Raw genomic sequence first — 12,255 nt, 5'->3', positions numbered from 1 at the left:
TAACTGCCTTTTTAAAAATCACTTTACCATTTTTGACGTTTACAGAATCCATTTGCGGACACTGTTTTATTTATTCCTCCAGTAGCACTGCTGTTCCTCCAAAGCATTGCCATTATCTTGTGTGGCAGATAAGAACCTTGAAGGACAGGGAGGGTAAGTGACTTGTCCAAGACGCCACAACCAATGTGGTTCTCAAACCCAAACATCATGGTTTCAGTTTGCAGGGTTTGCAGCTATACTGCCTGATAGTAGGGATCTCCCGCCATAAAAATAAACAAATAACAAAAACAAAGAAAGAGCACTTCAAAATTCAGACTTAGAAACTGGCACATTCAGGGGGTCTTAGAAGCACTTCTAAAAGACTCTCCATTTCTCCAATGCTGACTTATGAGCATTCCAGATAAATTTGTAAAGGGCTTTGGTTTACATTTTTTTATTTTTAAAATTTTTTTTTGGTGGGGGGAGGTAATTAGGTTTATTTATTTATTTATTTTTAAAGGAGGTCCCGGGGATTGAACCAAGGACCTCATGCATGCTAAGCATGCACTCTACTGCTTAAGCTATACCCTCCCCTCCCCACCCCTGCCGATTTTGGTTTTCAAAATGATTTTGTGTATAAATTTCTCTAAGGCACCCACGTGTAATTTATCGATGCATAGAAATGTAAAACTTAGTTCAACAACATCACACAAACACACACACACACACATTTCATACTCAGCTCAAAAATCCTTGCATGTCTCAGGATGAAGATTTGAAATAAAGACTATAGAGCACTTGTGCAGAAAACTGCTGGCTTTTCTGGGGGCTGTCCAGTCCAGTCCTTGATGTGCTCAGATGTCCAGGCCAGCCCCAGAGGTCTTGAAAGAGGTCTGGTCTGTTTAGCAGAAGCAAGTTATTCCCTGGGGCCCTGCTCGGTCTCCGCAGAGCAGAGGCGGCCCAGGGGCAGAGGTCGTCTTAGAAGGTCAGCGTCCGCTGGGCTGCTTTCAGCAGTTCTGTTTATGCCTCAGGACAGGGCTTGGTTCTGGAGCCTGTTGGTCCCCAGTTGAGGTCAGCTGTTGGGACCCCGGGGGCTGAGTAAACCCACCTTTGTCTTCAGTCTTGACAGGGCTTCCAGCAATGACTGGAGCTCCCCCCAGACACATTTTCACTCTGCAGACCTTGATTGAGCACCTGCTGTATACACAGTGTGTGCTTAGTGCTGGGAATAAAGATCACGGACAGCCCTGGCTCTTGAGTTTCTCCCTGTGGGTTGTGTCTGCACAGTCATCAAACAGTGCGAATTTGGCCAAAGGAGAGGGTGGAGGAGAGCAGGGTCGCAGAGGGGGATTCTTGATGCACTAAGGGAATGTGGTCCTGGAGCCCAGGCAGGGCTCTGAGGGGTTCCAAGGATGCAGGTTGACAACCAGGGTTTTCATAGGGTGGGGCGTTCACGGTACGTCGCTGCTTTTGCTGAGATAAAAGTTGGCCAACTTTTAGCTTCCCCAGCGGAACGTGCCACTGGGGATTATAAAAGGCAGGAGAGAAGAGGAGCTGTTCCTGTGCAGTGAGTGTTGGAGGCAGGTCCAGGACCACACTGACAGCTAACCCTGGAGCCAGGCACAGGGTGGCATCATCAGGGCCTTCCCTCTTTGGTTTCCTCCTGTGGCCCCAGGAGAGGCTGCAGACAGCAGGGCTGGTACACAGCCACCCATAAAGAACCCCGACTTCCCCTGTAGACTGTGGGTGCCTGTGTTCATTAGTGAGTGGTCGTTTCAGGCCTAGGATGGGTTGCAGAACTGGCCAGGGGCTGAGGATCCAGCCGTGAAAAAGACACAGCCCTGCGCCCGGGGAGCTCAGGGTCGGGGGTCGGGGGTGGGGCGACAACCACAAAAATAGCTATTATACAGTTTAAGTGTTAAAAAAAAAAGTTTTTTGGCAAAGCTTGGAGAACAGAGTGGCCACCTCCTCAAGCAAAGACAGCCAAGGGTGTGCCACTGAGGAGAAATGTCAGACTCAGCGCCCCAGAGGTGGACCAGAGGGCAGCCTCAGCCACTAACTGTAAGGCCCCCAGGAGGCACCTTTCCCTCAGAGCGGACAGGGTGAGTCTGCTTTGCATAAGGTCAGTGTCTGCTCGGCTTCCCCCGGAAGCAGACCCTAACACAAAGACCCGGGGCCTGTAATTCATCTGGAGGTGAACTCAGGGACCCCAGGGAGGGGAGTGGGGTCATGAGGCAGGGAAGGGAAGGCAGGCAACAAATGACTTGTTTTGAAGCAGGGTGCGACCGTGGGTGACGAGCTTGCCCACTGGGGAGCGAGCTCCAAGTCCCAGTGGGCAAGGGACCTGGGGTGCTTATCCACCAGCTCCCCAGTCACTGGTCAGGGCAGCTCCCAGAAGGTGGTGATTCCTCCTGTCCCAGGGCAGTCAGCACAGGCTTTGGTAACCAGAGGAAGCCTTAGGAAAACCAAGATTGCTGCTTACAGGCCATTAATTGCTTCACTGAGAGAGTCTGAGCATTTTCAGAGACACCCAGAGTGGATGTGGAATCCCCCCTCTGCGCTACCTGACTGGTGATCTCGGGATCTGCCACTGGGGGAAAAGCCAACAAAATAGAACCCTGTTTCCCGGCAGACCTACCATCATCACGAGAGAGCTCGTAACAGTTAAAGGTCATAACACCCTGGTTGGCCTCTCTTATGAGCGTTCAGGCAGTCGGCGGCAGTACTGTTGCGGTGCTGAAGAGGAGCCGCAGGATCCACACACAGATGTGTGTGTGTGCACGTGTACGCGGAGCCCGTGGGTGCTGCGCATAGTCAGGCGTTGAGGATTGTCAGCGTAATCCAGTTCAGCAGATGGAAGATGCGATAGCGGGGGTCTTGAGTGCGGCAGGCGCTGGGTTGGATGCTTCACATACGTTGTCTTCTAATAATCGTCGGCAGCCCAGGAGCGTCTCCCTGTCCCCACTGACAGGTCAGGACACAGGCTCAGAGATGCTCTCTGACCAGGGTCACCTGCTGGTAACAGCAGTGACTGGGGCTCAGCCCCGGCTTTGCCTGAATCCCAAGTTCTTGTTCTTAGCCCTGCCCCTCAGCGGCCTTATTTCGGGTTGGGAGAGAGAGCTGTTAAGAATTCCTCTTCTGAGCAGGTACGTGTGACACACGTTATGAGCCTCTCTCATGTCATCCTCAGAGCATCCCAGGGAGGTATTAGCTGTGCCCTTTTTGCCACCCAGGGACTGAAGCTCAGCTCACGCGGCTGCCAAGTGGCTGAGCGCACTCTCCACCAGGCCCTCTGACTTCACAATCTCTGCTCTTTCCTCTGCACCAGCTGACGTGGGGACACGGCGGGCCAGAGAGATGCCCGACGGCCAGACCCTGCCGTCGGGGAGGAGGGCTCAGCCCCGCACATGATCGGCCAGAACACAGATCCGATCACAGAGTGACCAGACGGGCTGTCACAGCAGCTCCGGGAAGGAGGCGGTCACATCTGGGCAGGGTGACCAGAAAGTGCTGTAGGAAGTTGAGGTCTTTGTGGGGCCCCTGGCTCTAAGGTGGTAACAGCCCCTTTCTGGCTCTCTCCCCCTCCTGCCCGCAGATGTGGTCCCTGTTCTGCAGAGCCCCGATGGGAACTGGATGGCCCTGAAGGATGGGGCTCTGCCCCCGACCCGCCTGCTGGCCAAACCCAAGAGCGGCACCTTCCAGGCCCTGGAGGCGGCCTCCAGTGTGGCATCGGCCTACGACGAGATGGGCTCCGACAGCGAGGAGGACTTTGACTGGCGGGAGGCCTTGAGCTCACTGTGCCCTCAGCCCCAGGGCCTGCCCCGGAACCCCTGGCTGCAGCCCACGCAGGCCCAGGGCTCAGACCAAGGCCCCTCCGCCACCTCGGCCTCCCCCGGGCTCTCCCCCAACCCCGAGGCCATGTGCTCTGACTCGGAGACCTCCTCAGCCGGCTCTTCCCGGGAAGCTGGGCGCCGGGCCAGGCTGTCCTGGTTGCAGAGGAAGGCCCCCAGGAGCGCCGCAGCCGAAATGCACCTCCAGGGAGAGCTGGACGTGAACTTCAACCCCCAGGCAGCCAGTAGGGAGACCTCAGACAGCAGCGAGCCTGACGAGGCGCCCCACGCTGCAGGTCGTCGGGCCCGGAGGTGGAGGAGGGCCCGGGTGGGCTCGGAGGAGCCAGGCAAGGAATCACCTTCCCCCGAAGCCCAGCCGCCGGATCCGGACACCCACCAGGTAATAAAGCAGTGCCTTCTATTAGACACTGTGAGTCCTATGGAAGACCCAGCTGTGTTGCCTCTGCCTTGTGTAGGCATGTCCCTGCCACTCCCATTACTATCAACTTGATTTTCTCTGCTCTTGGAGAAACCACACCCACTTTCTGAAGTCACTGCCTTTCCCATGGTACCCAGCTCCCGGACCCTGAAGGCTTAGGTTGAGTTCCACCAAAAGCAGGTCCTGAGTCCAGGATTTGGATGCAGGTTTACGTGGGAGGAGAGCCCAGGAAACCCAAGAGTGATGCGGGGAGATGAGAAAGGCCAGTTCAGATACACGATAGGCATCTGGGCTCCATCCCACGAGGGACCCTCTGAGAGGCCATGTGGATCCCAGCTCAGAATTCCCCCACTTGAGGACAGGGAGCAGTTATCCACCATCTCCCATCTCCCACTGGCAGAGAGTGGTCCCACCCAGGGTGGGCATAGACTCAGTGCACAGCCAGGTTTGCATGCATGGTGCCTGAGAAATCCCTAAGATGAAGAAGAAAAGAGAGGCAGTCTTAGGTGGGAAGTTACCAGTGAGCTAGAAGCTGTCCCCGAGGGCTGTGGGCAAATCATATAGGTCCAGGGGAGACAGCCTGGGACATCTCCAGGATCTGCCACAGTGAGTGTCTATGAATGAGTTAGCCAGATCCCTGATCCTGGGGCTCCCACCAAGACAGCTGTGAACTCAGAGGTCCTCGGGTCCCAGAAGGTCACAGAATTTAGCATGAGTGCTGCCTGACCAGCTATGTTGCCTGGAATTTTGGCCCAAGCTCTCATTTTTCTCCTGTGTAAAACAAGATCATTACAAACCTGCCATGTGGGGCTGCTGTGATCTTAAAGCAGAAATACAAAATCCTGTTCCACTGTGAATCATTATCCTCCAGCTCAAGTGGAGACTGTTATCCAGGGACTCTGAACTGCCTCAAGGGATACTCTTGAGGATTGTCTGCATGATTCACTGGCAGGCATAAAATGCCACATGTCCACCATAACTCGGTGCCTGAAGCCTCCTATCTATTGCAAAGTGGCTTGAAAGTTAATCTTTGCAAGGCATCAACAGGGAGAAGGCAAGAAGGGCAGGCAGTGGGGAGGCAGAGGGGAGGCAGGACCCGCGCTGCATCCACCTCCCTGGCAGTGTCCTCTTCTGCCCACTAGGTGGCGGTAGCCTTCCATGTCTGGGGACTTAAACCATGGTCCTCGTCCCCTCTCCTGTTTAGTTTAGTAGCGCAGTTCTCTTCTCAAAATACACGTATTTTAAAACTGTTGGCATACTTTTAAGTTATATAAATAAATGACTAGAAAAGTTATTAAAGCATACAGATATAGTTTCCCCTGACCGCAGCCCTAAATCCCTGCCGTCTCCCCCCGAATGACTACAGTGGTACTTGTGCATCACGTACACATAGCACATAAGAGACAGAGTTCTGTAGACGTATCTGTGTTTAAGCAGAATCAACACCCACTCTCCGTATGCTCCCACCTCTTCCTCCTAACAGTGAGTGACAGAGACTTCAGGGCACGCGGCCTCTGGGGCACCGCGGTGGTCCCCGGGGGCAGTGAGGGGGCGGGAGCTATCCGTCCAGGGTGCACACAGCTTTCCTCCACTCATTTACTTTGAGTAAAGTTGTATAGATGTTTTTCAAAGCTCTACTTTTCTCTTGAAGTAATTTTCAAGTAGGTTATACATTTTGTTGGTCTTGTGAAATGAGATCTTTTTTTTTATTTATTCCATGTTCTAACTGGATTTGGCTGGTGTACGGAACATTACTGACTTTGTGTTTTATAAGTCAGCACCCTAGGAGACTATTAATTCTAGTAGCCCTTCGGCCGATACGCGTAGCTGTTCCAGGCAGACAGTCACACGCCTACAGGTAATGACCTTTCCATCTTTCATTTCCGCTGTTTATACTCGCTTCTCTCACGCGGGCGTCGTGTGCGTCACACTGTGAGATGGTTGTGACATCTGGCATCCTGTCTCTGTCTCGCTGCTGAATCCAGAATCGTCTTCTCATTCGTTGCAGAAATCTTACTGGATTGTAATTCCTTTCTCTAAGAACTGGTTCCTGTTGCAGGTCTCCTTGTTTATGCTGTCTTGTTCAGTTTGGGTATCAGGTTATACCAGTGACTCGGCAGGGAGTCTCTATTTTCTTACTGTTCTCTAGAACTGTCTTACTACTGCCTATAATTATGGCCTTGTTTTGTTTTGTTCTGCGGCGCGCATTTATCTTACATCCCAGACCAGGGCTGGGGACCCTGAGAACAGGGTCAACGATTACTGTGCCTACTTAGAAGAGGGAAAGAGTCGACGGGTCTCCAATGCATTTTTTTCAGTCCACTTCCATGGGCCTTGCAGTTTGTGAAAAATGCTCCCGTCCATTTACTGGCAATAAGCTGACTTCTGTCAGTGCTTTTGAGTTACGTAGGTTTTCACCATTTGCTGTATCTTCCCACACAGTTTTGGTGGGAACCTTGGAGAGGTTGCAGAGAGATGTTTGCCAGATACCATTTTAAAATGGAAACCTGCTAATTAATCTTCGGGTGTTGGAGACGTCAGGATTGCAGGAGGCTGCTACTTTAGGTTCCTCTGACATCTCATCTTATTGTTGAGCTCATTGGTGAACCCTGCCCCCTGTCTAGCCTGCTGGGTCCTAATTATTCTTAAAAGATAAGTTTAGAGTCTTGCCACATTGAGAAGCTGCCAATTCTTTATAGCTAATAACCTGTTAATATTCCTTTATTTGATGCCTTGTTACAGGAAAAAGACTGAAAGTGGTTTACGTAAACATAAACACAAGAAAATAAAATTAAAATATAATGATGAGAAAAGTAGGACAAAGGAAAAGCCAGAGTAGGAAAAACAAAATGAAGCCAGGAGTCATGTTAGTTCACAAAATGGATGCAGGGGGGTCCTACTCCTGAGCTGGAGTTGTCAGAAACGTGGCTCTGAGCTCTTTAGATAACAACAGAAAGAGAATGTTATGAACAGCTTCCTGAGCCCTGGAAGCCATGTTAGGGTAATAAACACATTCCTTAAAAGATGCTGCAGGCTCACCCCCTGGGTCCTTGTGGAGAGAACACAGAATACAGCCCCATCCACAAGAAACTGCTGCAAACACACACGCTGTCTGGGGGCTGCCCCTCACATGTCACTCAGTGTGGAGAGCACATGACTGGAGGGACAGGTCAGTCAGGTCCTGTCTGCAAAGGGCCAGAAGACGCTGACCTCAGCTGGCCTGGGTTGCCCCAGGATTAAGTTTTGGGGTCTGTAGAGGAGTGGATGGCTGCCTCCCCAAGCCCTGGCTCACGCATGCTGTGCAGCTCTGAACTCAGAAGGATGCAGTCTGACAAGTGCTTGCAGGACCACGCCATGTTGGGGGCCCTGTGACAACACCCTCAACCCCATGCACGTTGAGGCCCCCAACAGGCACACCTGCCTCTGAGGGGTGCCCAGAGAACACCCCCTAGCAAGCCCTTAAATCTGCTCGAATTGTGTTTGAATTTCCTCCAGGACAGAGACCAAACGGTGACAGCCCCCACCCCCCAACCCATGGGTCTTCCCCGTTACCTCCATACCTTTTTAGGCACAGAACCTGTCCTTCCTTCAGTGAAAACTTAAAGAGAGCTGCTCTGAGACAAGGCTGCCCCTCCCCGTGCCTCTGACCCCCGCCTCCGCAGCCGCCTGGGCAAGGACAGGCCATAACCCGGCAACGGTTTAGAGCGAGTGTGACCAGACACCTCCTTGGCAGAAGAATCTGCGTCAGGTGATTCCCCTGGTGGGTGGGAACTGCCGGCTGGTGCCCCCGACACAGACCGGTTGCCGAGAACAGGTCTAGACAACAGTGAGGCACTTGCCGTGTGATGGCGCTTCTTAACTATCCACGTGGCGTCGGCCCTTTTGAGAACCTGGTGGAAATTAAGTCTTCTCACCACTGCCGGGAAAACGAGTGCTCAAAGCTTTACGTCAGTGTCAGGATATAGTCAACGAAGGCGGACGTGTAACATCTGAGAGTAAGCCTTTCGCCCGGTGGGCTCTTTTTTAAAAATGGTGACGAAAACCCAGAGCCTCCCACCTTCCCTCAGGCAACGTGGCAGCTGACGGACAGGCTCTGGGGGAGAGCGCGGCCGGCCCGGGGGACGAGCGCCGCGCTCCCCTCAGACAGGCGGAGGATTCTGATGAGGATGGTGAGGACACAGAGTAGGAGGAAAACGGCTTTGAATGCAAGCAGAAAGGATTTCAAGGTCTATAAAGACACCACTAGAGTGACTGAAGCTAAGAATGGTCCTCTGAGGAAATCTGACCGTGCCCAGCTCCAGAAAGCTCCTAAAGCCTTTACTTGGGGCCAGACTGGACCCTGACACAGCCGCCCCCTGCTACTGGGGGCTGGAGGTCAGTGGCCACAGGCAACCTGTGAGGCTCCTTCTCCCTGGATCCCAAATAAGGAATAAGCTAAATCCAGCTTTTGAAGGAGGAACTTTAGTCTCTAAGAACTCTTTCCACAAAATCTGGTTTTCTAGACTGTTAACACAGTAAAAAGGTCACAGAGTGAGCTGATCAGTGATTTTTGGGTTCTGGATCCACAGTCTCCTTCCCTGGGGTAAAACACTCACACTTAGCTTAAGAAAATGAAGATGTGAGGGCTTGCAATTTTAGTGGGAAATGAAAAGCGTTACTTTTTATTTTCAAAATACTGCCCCATGATACATACAGATGCCATTCAGTAAGGCTGGGGAGAGGGGCTTAAGACAGTGGCCAGTGGGCAAGCAATTCTGATTTTCACCAGATGACTTACTTAAAATGTTTTTATTGCTGATAATTATCCAGCTTGCCCTAAAAAATTCCATTCTGTGATTCTTTTTTTCCCCAAGTCACCAAAGCTTCTCAGAATTCCCCACTGACTTCACCATCGTCTCAGTAATCTGAGTCACTGTCCAACCCACTGTGTATATTCGGTGTTTGGGTGAAGTTGTGTTGATACACACGGTCCCTTTGAAGTAAAAGAGCATGTTCTTCAGGCCAGAGATTCAGCAGCATCCTCATCGTCTCTAAATGCGCAGTCCAGCTTCCCGAAGGCCCTGAGAACCCACCTCCCTACTCCCCTTCCTCTGAATTCACCTGGGAGTTTCCGCTCCCTGTCCAAGCACCGCGTGCCTGTCTGCCACCGTCCTCCTAGGAAGTAGACGCGCTGCTCTTAGTAGTGTTTCTTAGTTCTTCAGGGGTGTGCACCCCTGTGAAAATCTGATGACAGCCAGTAACCCTCTCCCTTGGGAAGTGTGTGTGTAAACCAAGGCTTGCGGACAACATCGGGGGTCCACAGAGGCCCATCCGCAGACCCCATGTTACCCAAGACCCCACCTTGGCCTTTATTGTCCCAGCTGCCGTGGAAACTGACATTAAAATCAGGACGTGAGGGGAAATGTGTACATTTATAACACAGGGCAGGGATCGCTTAACCCTTCACGCAGATTGAAAAAAATCTCTTTCTTTGGAAATGTAAATATGTTAATCTACTTCCTAAGTGTGACATGGCCAAACATGACTAAGTTACTTTTGAAGCTCTGATGGCTTTTGGTAACGATGCTTCCATCTGTGGTCACGGCATCACATCTCCTGGGTATCAGATCCCTGTACATATGATTACAGAGTCTTTACTGAACCCTAGAGCCATCACTTAGCCTTAATATGACTACTGACACCCAAATAAAACTTGAGGTATGTTCTGATGAGCTTTAGGAGTCCATTCTTTAAGATTCTTTTTTTTTTTTTTTTTTGAAGGGGGAAGGGGTGGTAATTAGGTTTATTTATTTTTTGATGGAAGTACCAGGGATTGAACCCACACCCCCGTGCATGCTAAGCATGCACTCTACCACTGAGCTATACCCTCCCCCTCATTCTTTGAGATTCTGCTCAGATGTCACGTATTCCAGTTTCCCTTGCCTGACAGCATCCACTTCAGCCAGCTGGGTGGGAGCTCCCTGACTGAGTCTTACCAGACCCTCTCGTGTGTGGAGGCTGGACCCCGTGTGTCACAGCTCCGTGGTTAGCTGTCCCCCTCTTCACCACACCGTGATTTCCACCCAAGGAGGAACACAGTCATTCTCGCCTTTGAGCTCCAGCGGCCAGCTCAGTCAGCACTCGGCAGACTGAATCGCTGTTGACTAGTTCTTCACAAGTCCTCCTGGGATAAAGAAACAGACAGGCCAAAGCTAAAGAAAAGCAAGCCAGCATTAAGATGAGTGGACAGGTCAGTGCGTTAAGTCTGCTGAGCAAGACGAGAAGAGGAGGGAACCAGCCCTGAGCCTGTAGCCAGCTGCTGACTTCCTGGCTGTTGTGGTGCAGACCCCAACAGTAGCAGCAACGCTGTTTGAGAGGCAAAGCTCAGTCCCTTAGGCTGATGCTCCGCAGTCTAACCCAGGCCTGTTTCCTCCACATCCCCAAGCTCCCCACACACTCCACTCCTGGGCTGTATTCCTCTAAGAGCACCAGGCAGTTTCACGCACCCCGGGTCTCACTGGTCCTGCTGCTTCCTCAGCGGAACACCTGTCCTCATGTCTGCATATTAAAATGTTCCTCGTCTCTCAAGAACCTGCTCAGAGCCCATTCTTCCCAAGGAGCTGCCCCAAGTCCTCGGACCAAGGGATTTCTCCTCCTCACGCATCCTGGGGGCACTCACCGCCTCTCCTGAAGCTCTCATTGTTCATTCTTGCTCAGGGCCAGAAAAAAAAAGAAATCATCATTTCCAATGGACTCTTTTTCTTTTATTAATCCAGTGACTTATTTTTTCATTTCTGTCATCTCTTTCTTTCTGATCACCTTTATGTAGACAACTGCCTTTAGCATTTGTACGATGACAAACCGTCTCAAGCAAATTTGATGCACAAACGTCGTAAGGAATCTGCCACACGTCTTTTTTAGCAAAACAAGACGATCTAGATTCTTGTTGCAAAACGTGTGATGAAGCCGTTATTGTTGAGTGAGCCACTGAATGAAAATGCCGTATTTTCTTTTATTCTTATAAATACATTGTTGACTCATTGATTCTTGGGTTTGAGGCAGTTCACCTAGGACACTGTCGTCTGAAGACTCGGTCTGAGGTTTTACTTAGGCGGTCAATTTCATCATCATTGTTCGAGTCTGGGGAGCTGCTCTCCTCTTTGACCTCATCTTCTGAGTCATCGAATTATTGCGAAATATTGTTCTCTGTCAGTTTTATTTCTTTGCCTTTATCAACACTGTTGAATTCCCAACAGTAGACGGTAAGCTAAAAGCAGCCTCCAAATGGGGATTTCTGTTGCTGTTGAATCATCCTTCTAGGCAGCTCCACTTTTCTGTTTTATTATTCTTGTCTCTTTTTAGGAGAATTGGTAATAATTGATGTGTAATGATGAAAGATAATTACCAGGGTGATGAAATAGCAAAATATATCAAAAGATAAGAAAAATAAGATCATTTTTTAAAAATCCCCTCATGTGTCTTAGGTTTATAAAAGGGTCCAATGAACCCATATAGTAATTACAAAATAGAATGAATTTTATTTACAAAATTAGTCTATTTTCTCTTTGTTCACTGGAACACCTTCCAAGAAAGAATAAAATCCATGAAATACCAAGCCTTACAAACAGAACAACTCAAAGAGAAACTCAAAAACTAAAATCGGGCCCAGTGGACTGTGGTACTATGCCGAGGGTTGGTTGTCTTGTGAGAATTCCATACACATCTGTCCAATTTAAGGTGAAGAATAAATAGAATGAGAGTTTCCATGTCCATGTCTTCCTAGAGTTCCCCAGGCCTGGTCAGGGCTCGACTCATAGAAGGGGCTTAGGAGAGATTCACCAAATAGATACAGGAGCCAGAGATGTAATTATGTAAGTATCAAGGGGATGTCACATAATATTCCTTACACATGTGCAAAGACTGCACCACCTTAAAATCTTTGTGATTTGTCTAGAATACTGTTCTTCCCTCTCTCCCTTTCAGCTGGGTAATGGCGACACTTTGAATCTCAACTCAAACATCACCTCC

At 50.4% G+C, this 12,255-nt stretch overlaps 1 protein-coding gene across 2 annotated transcripts in view; it reads left to right on the top strand.

Annotated features, from left to right (window-relative positions):
- MYRIP (myosin VIIA and Rab interacting protein) overlaps window positions 1-12,255 on the top strand; it is a 153,702-nt gene that overhangs the window by 116,299 nt on the left and 25,148 nt on the right. For both annotated transcript variants that reach the window (XM_074345166.1, XM_074345167.1), the window contains one exon: window positions 3,575-4,209. In XM_074345166.1, coding sequence (XP_074201267.1) covers window positions 3,575-4,209 — 635 coding nt within the window. The remainder of the gene's footprint in view (window positions 1-3,574; window positions 4,210-12,255) is intronic.

The sequence above is a fragment of the Camelus bactrianus genome, chromosome 17 (genome assembly GCF_048773025.1).
Source record: "Camelus bactrianus isolate YW-2024 breed Bactrian camel chromosome 17, ASM4877302v1, whole genome shotgun sequence".
NCBI classification, from domain to species: Eukaryota; Metazoa; Chordata; class Mammalia; order Artiodactyla; family Camelidae; genus Camelus; species Camelus bactrianus.
The sequence above is the reverse complement of the archived record's forward strand: the minus strand, read 5'-3'. Positions and strand labels throughout refer to the sequence as shown.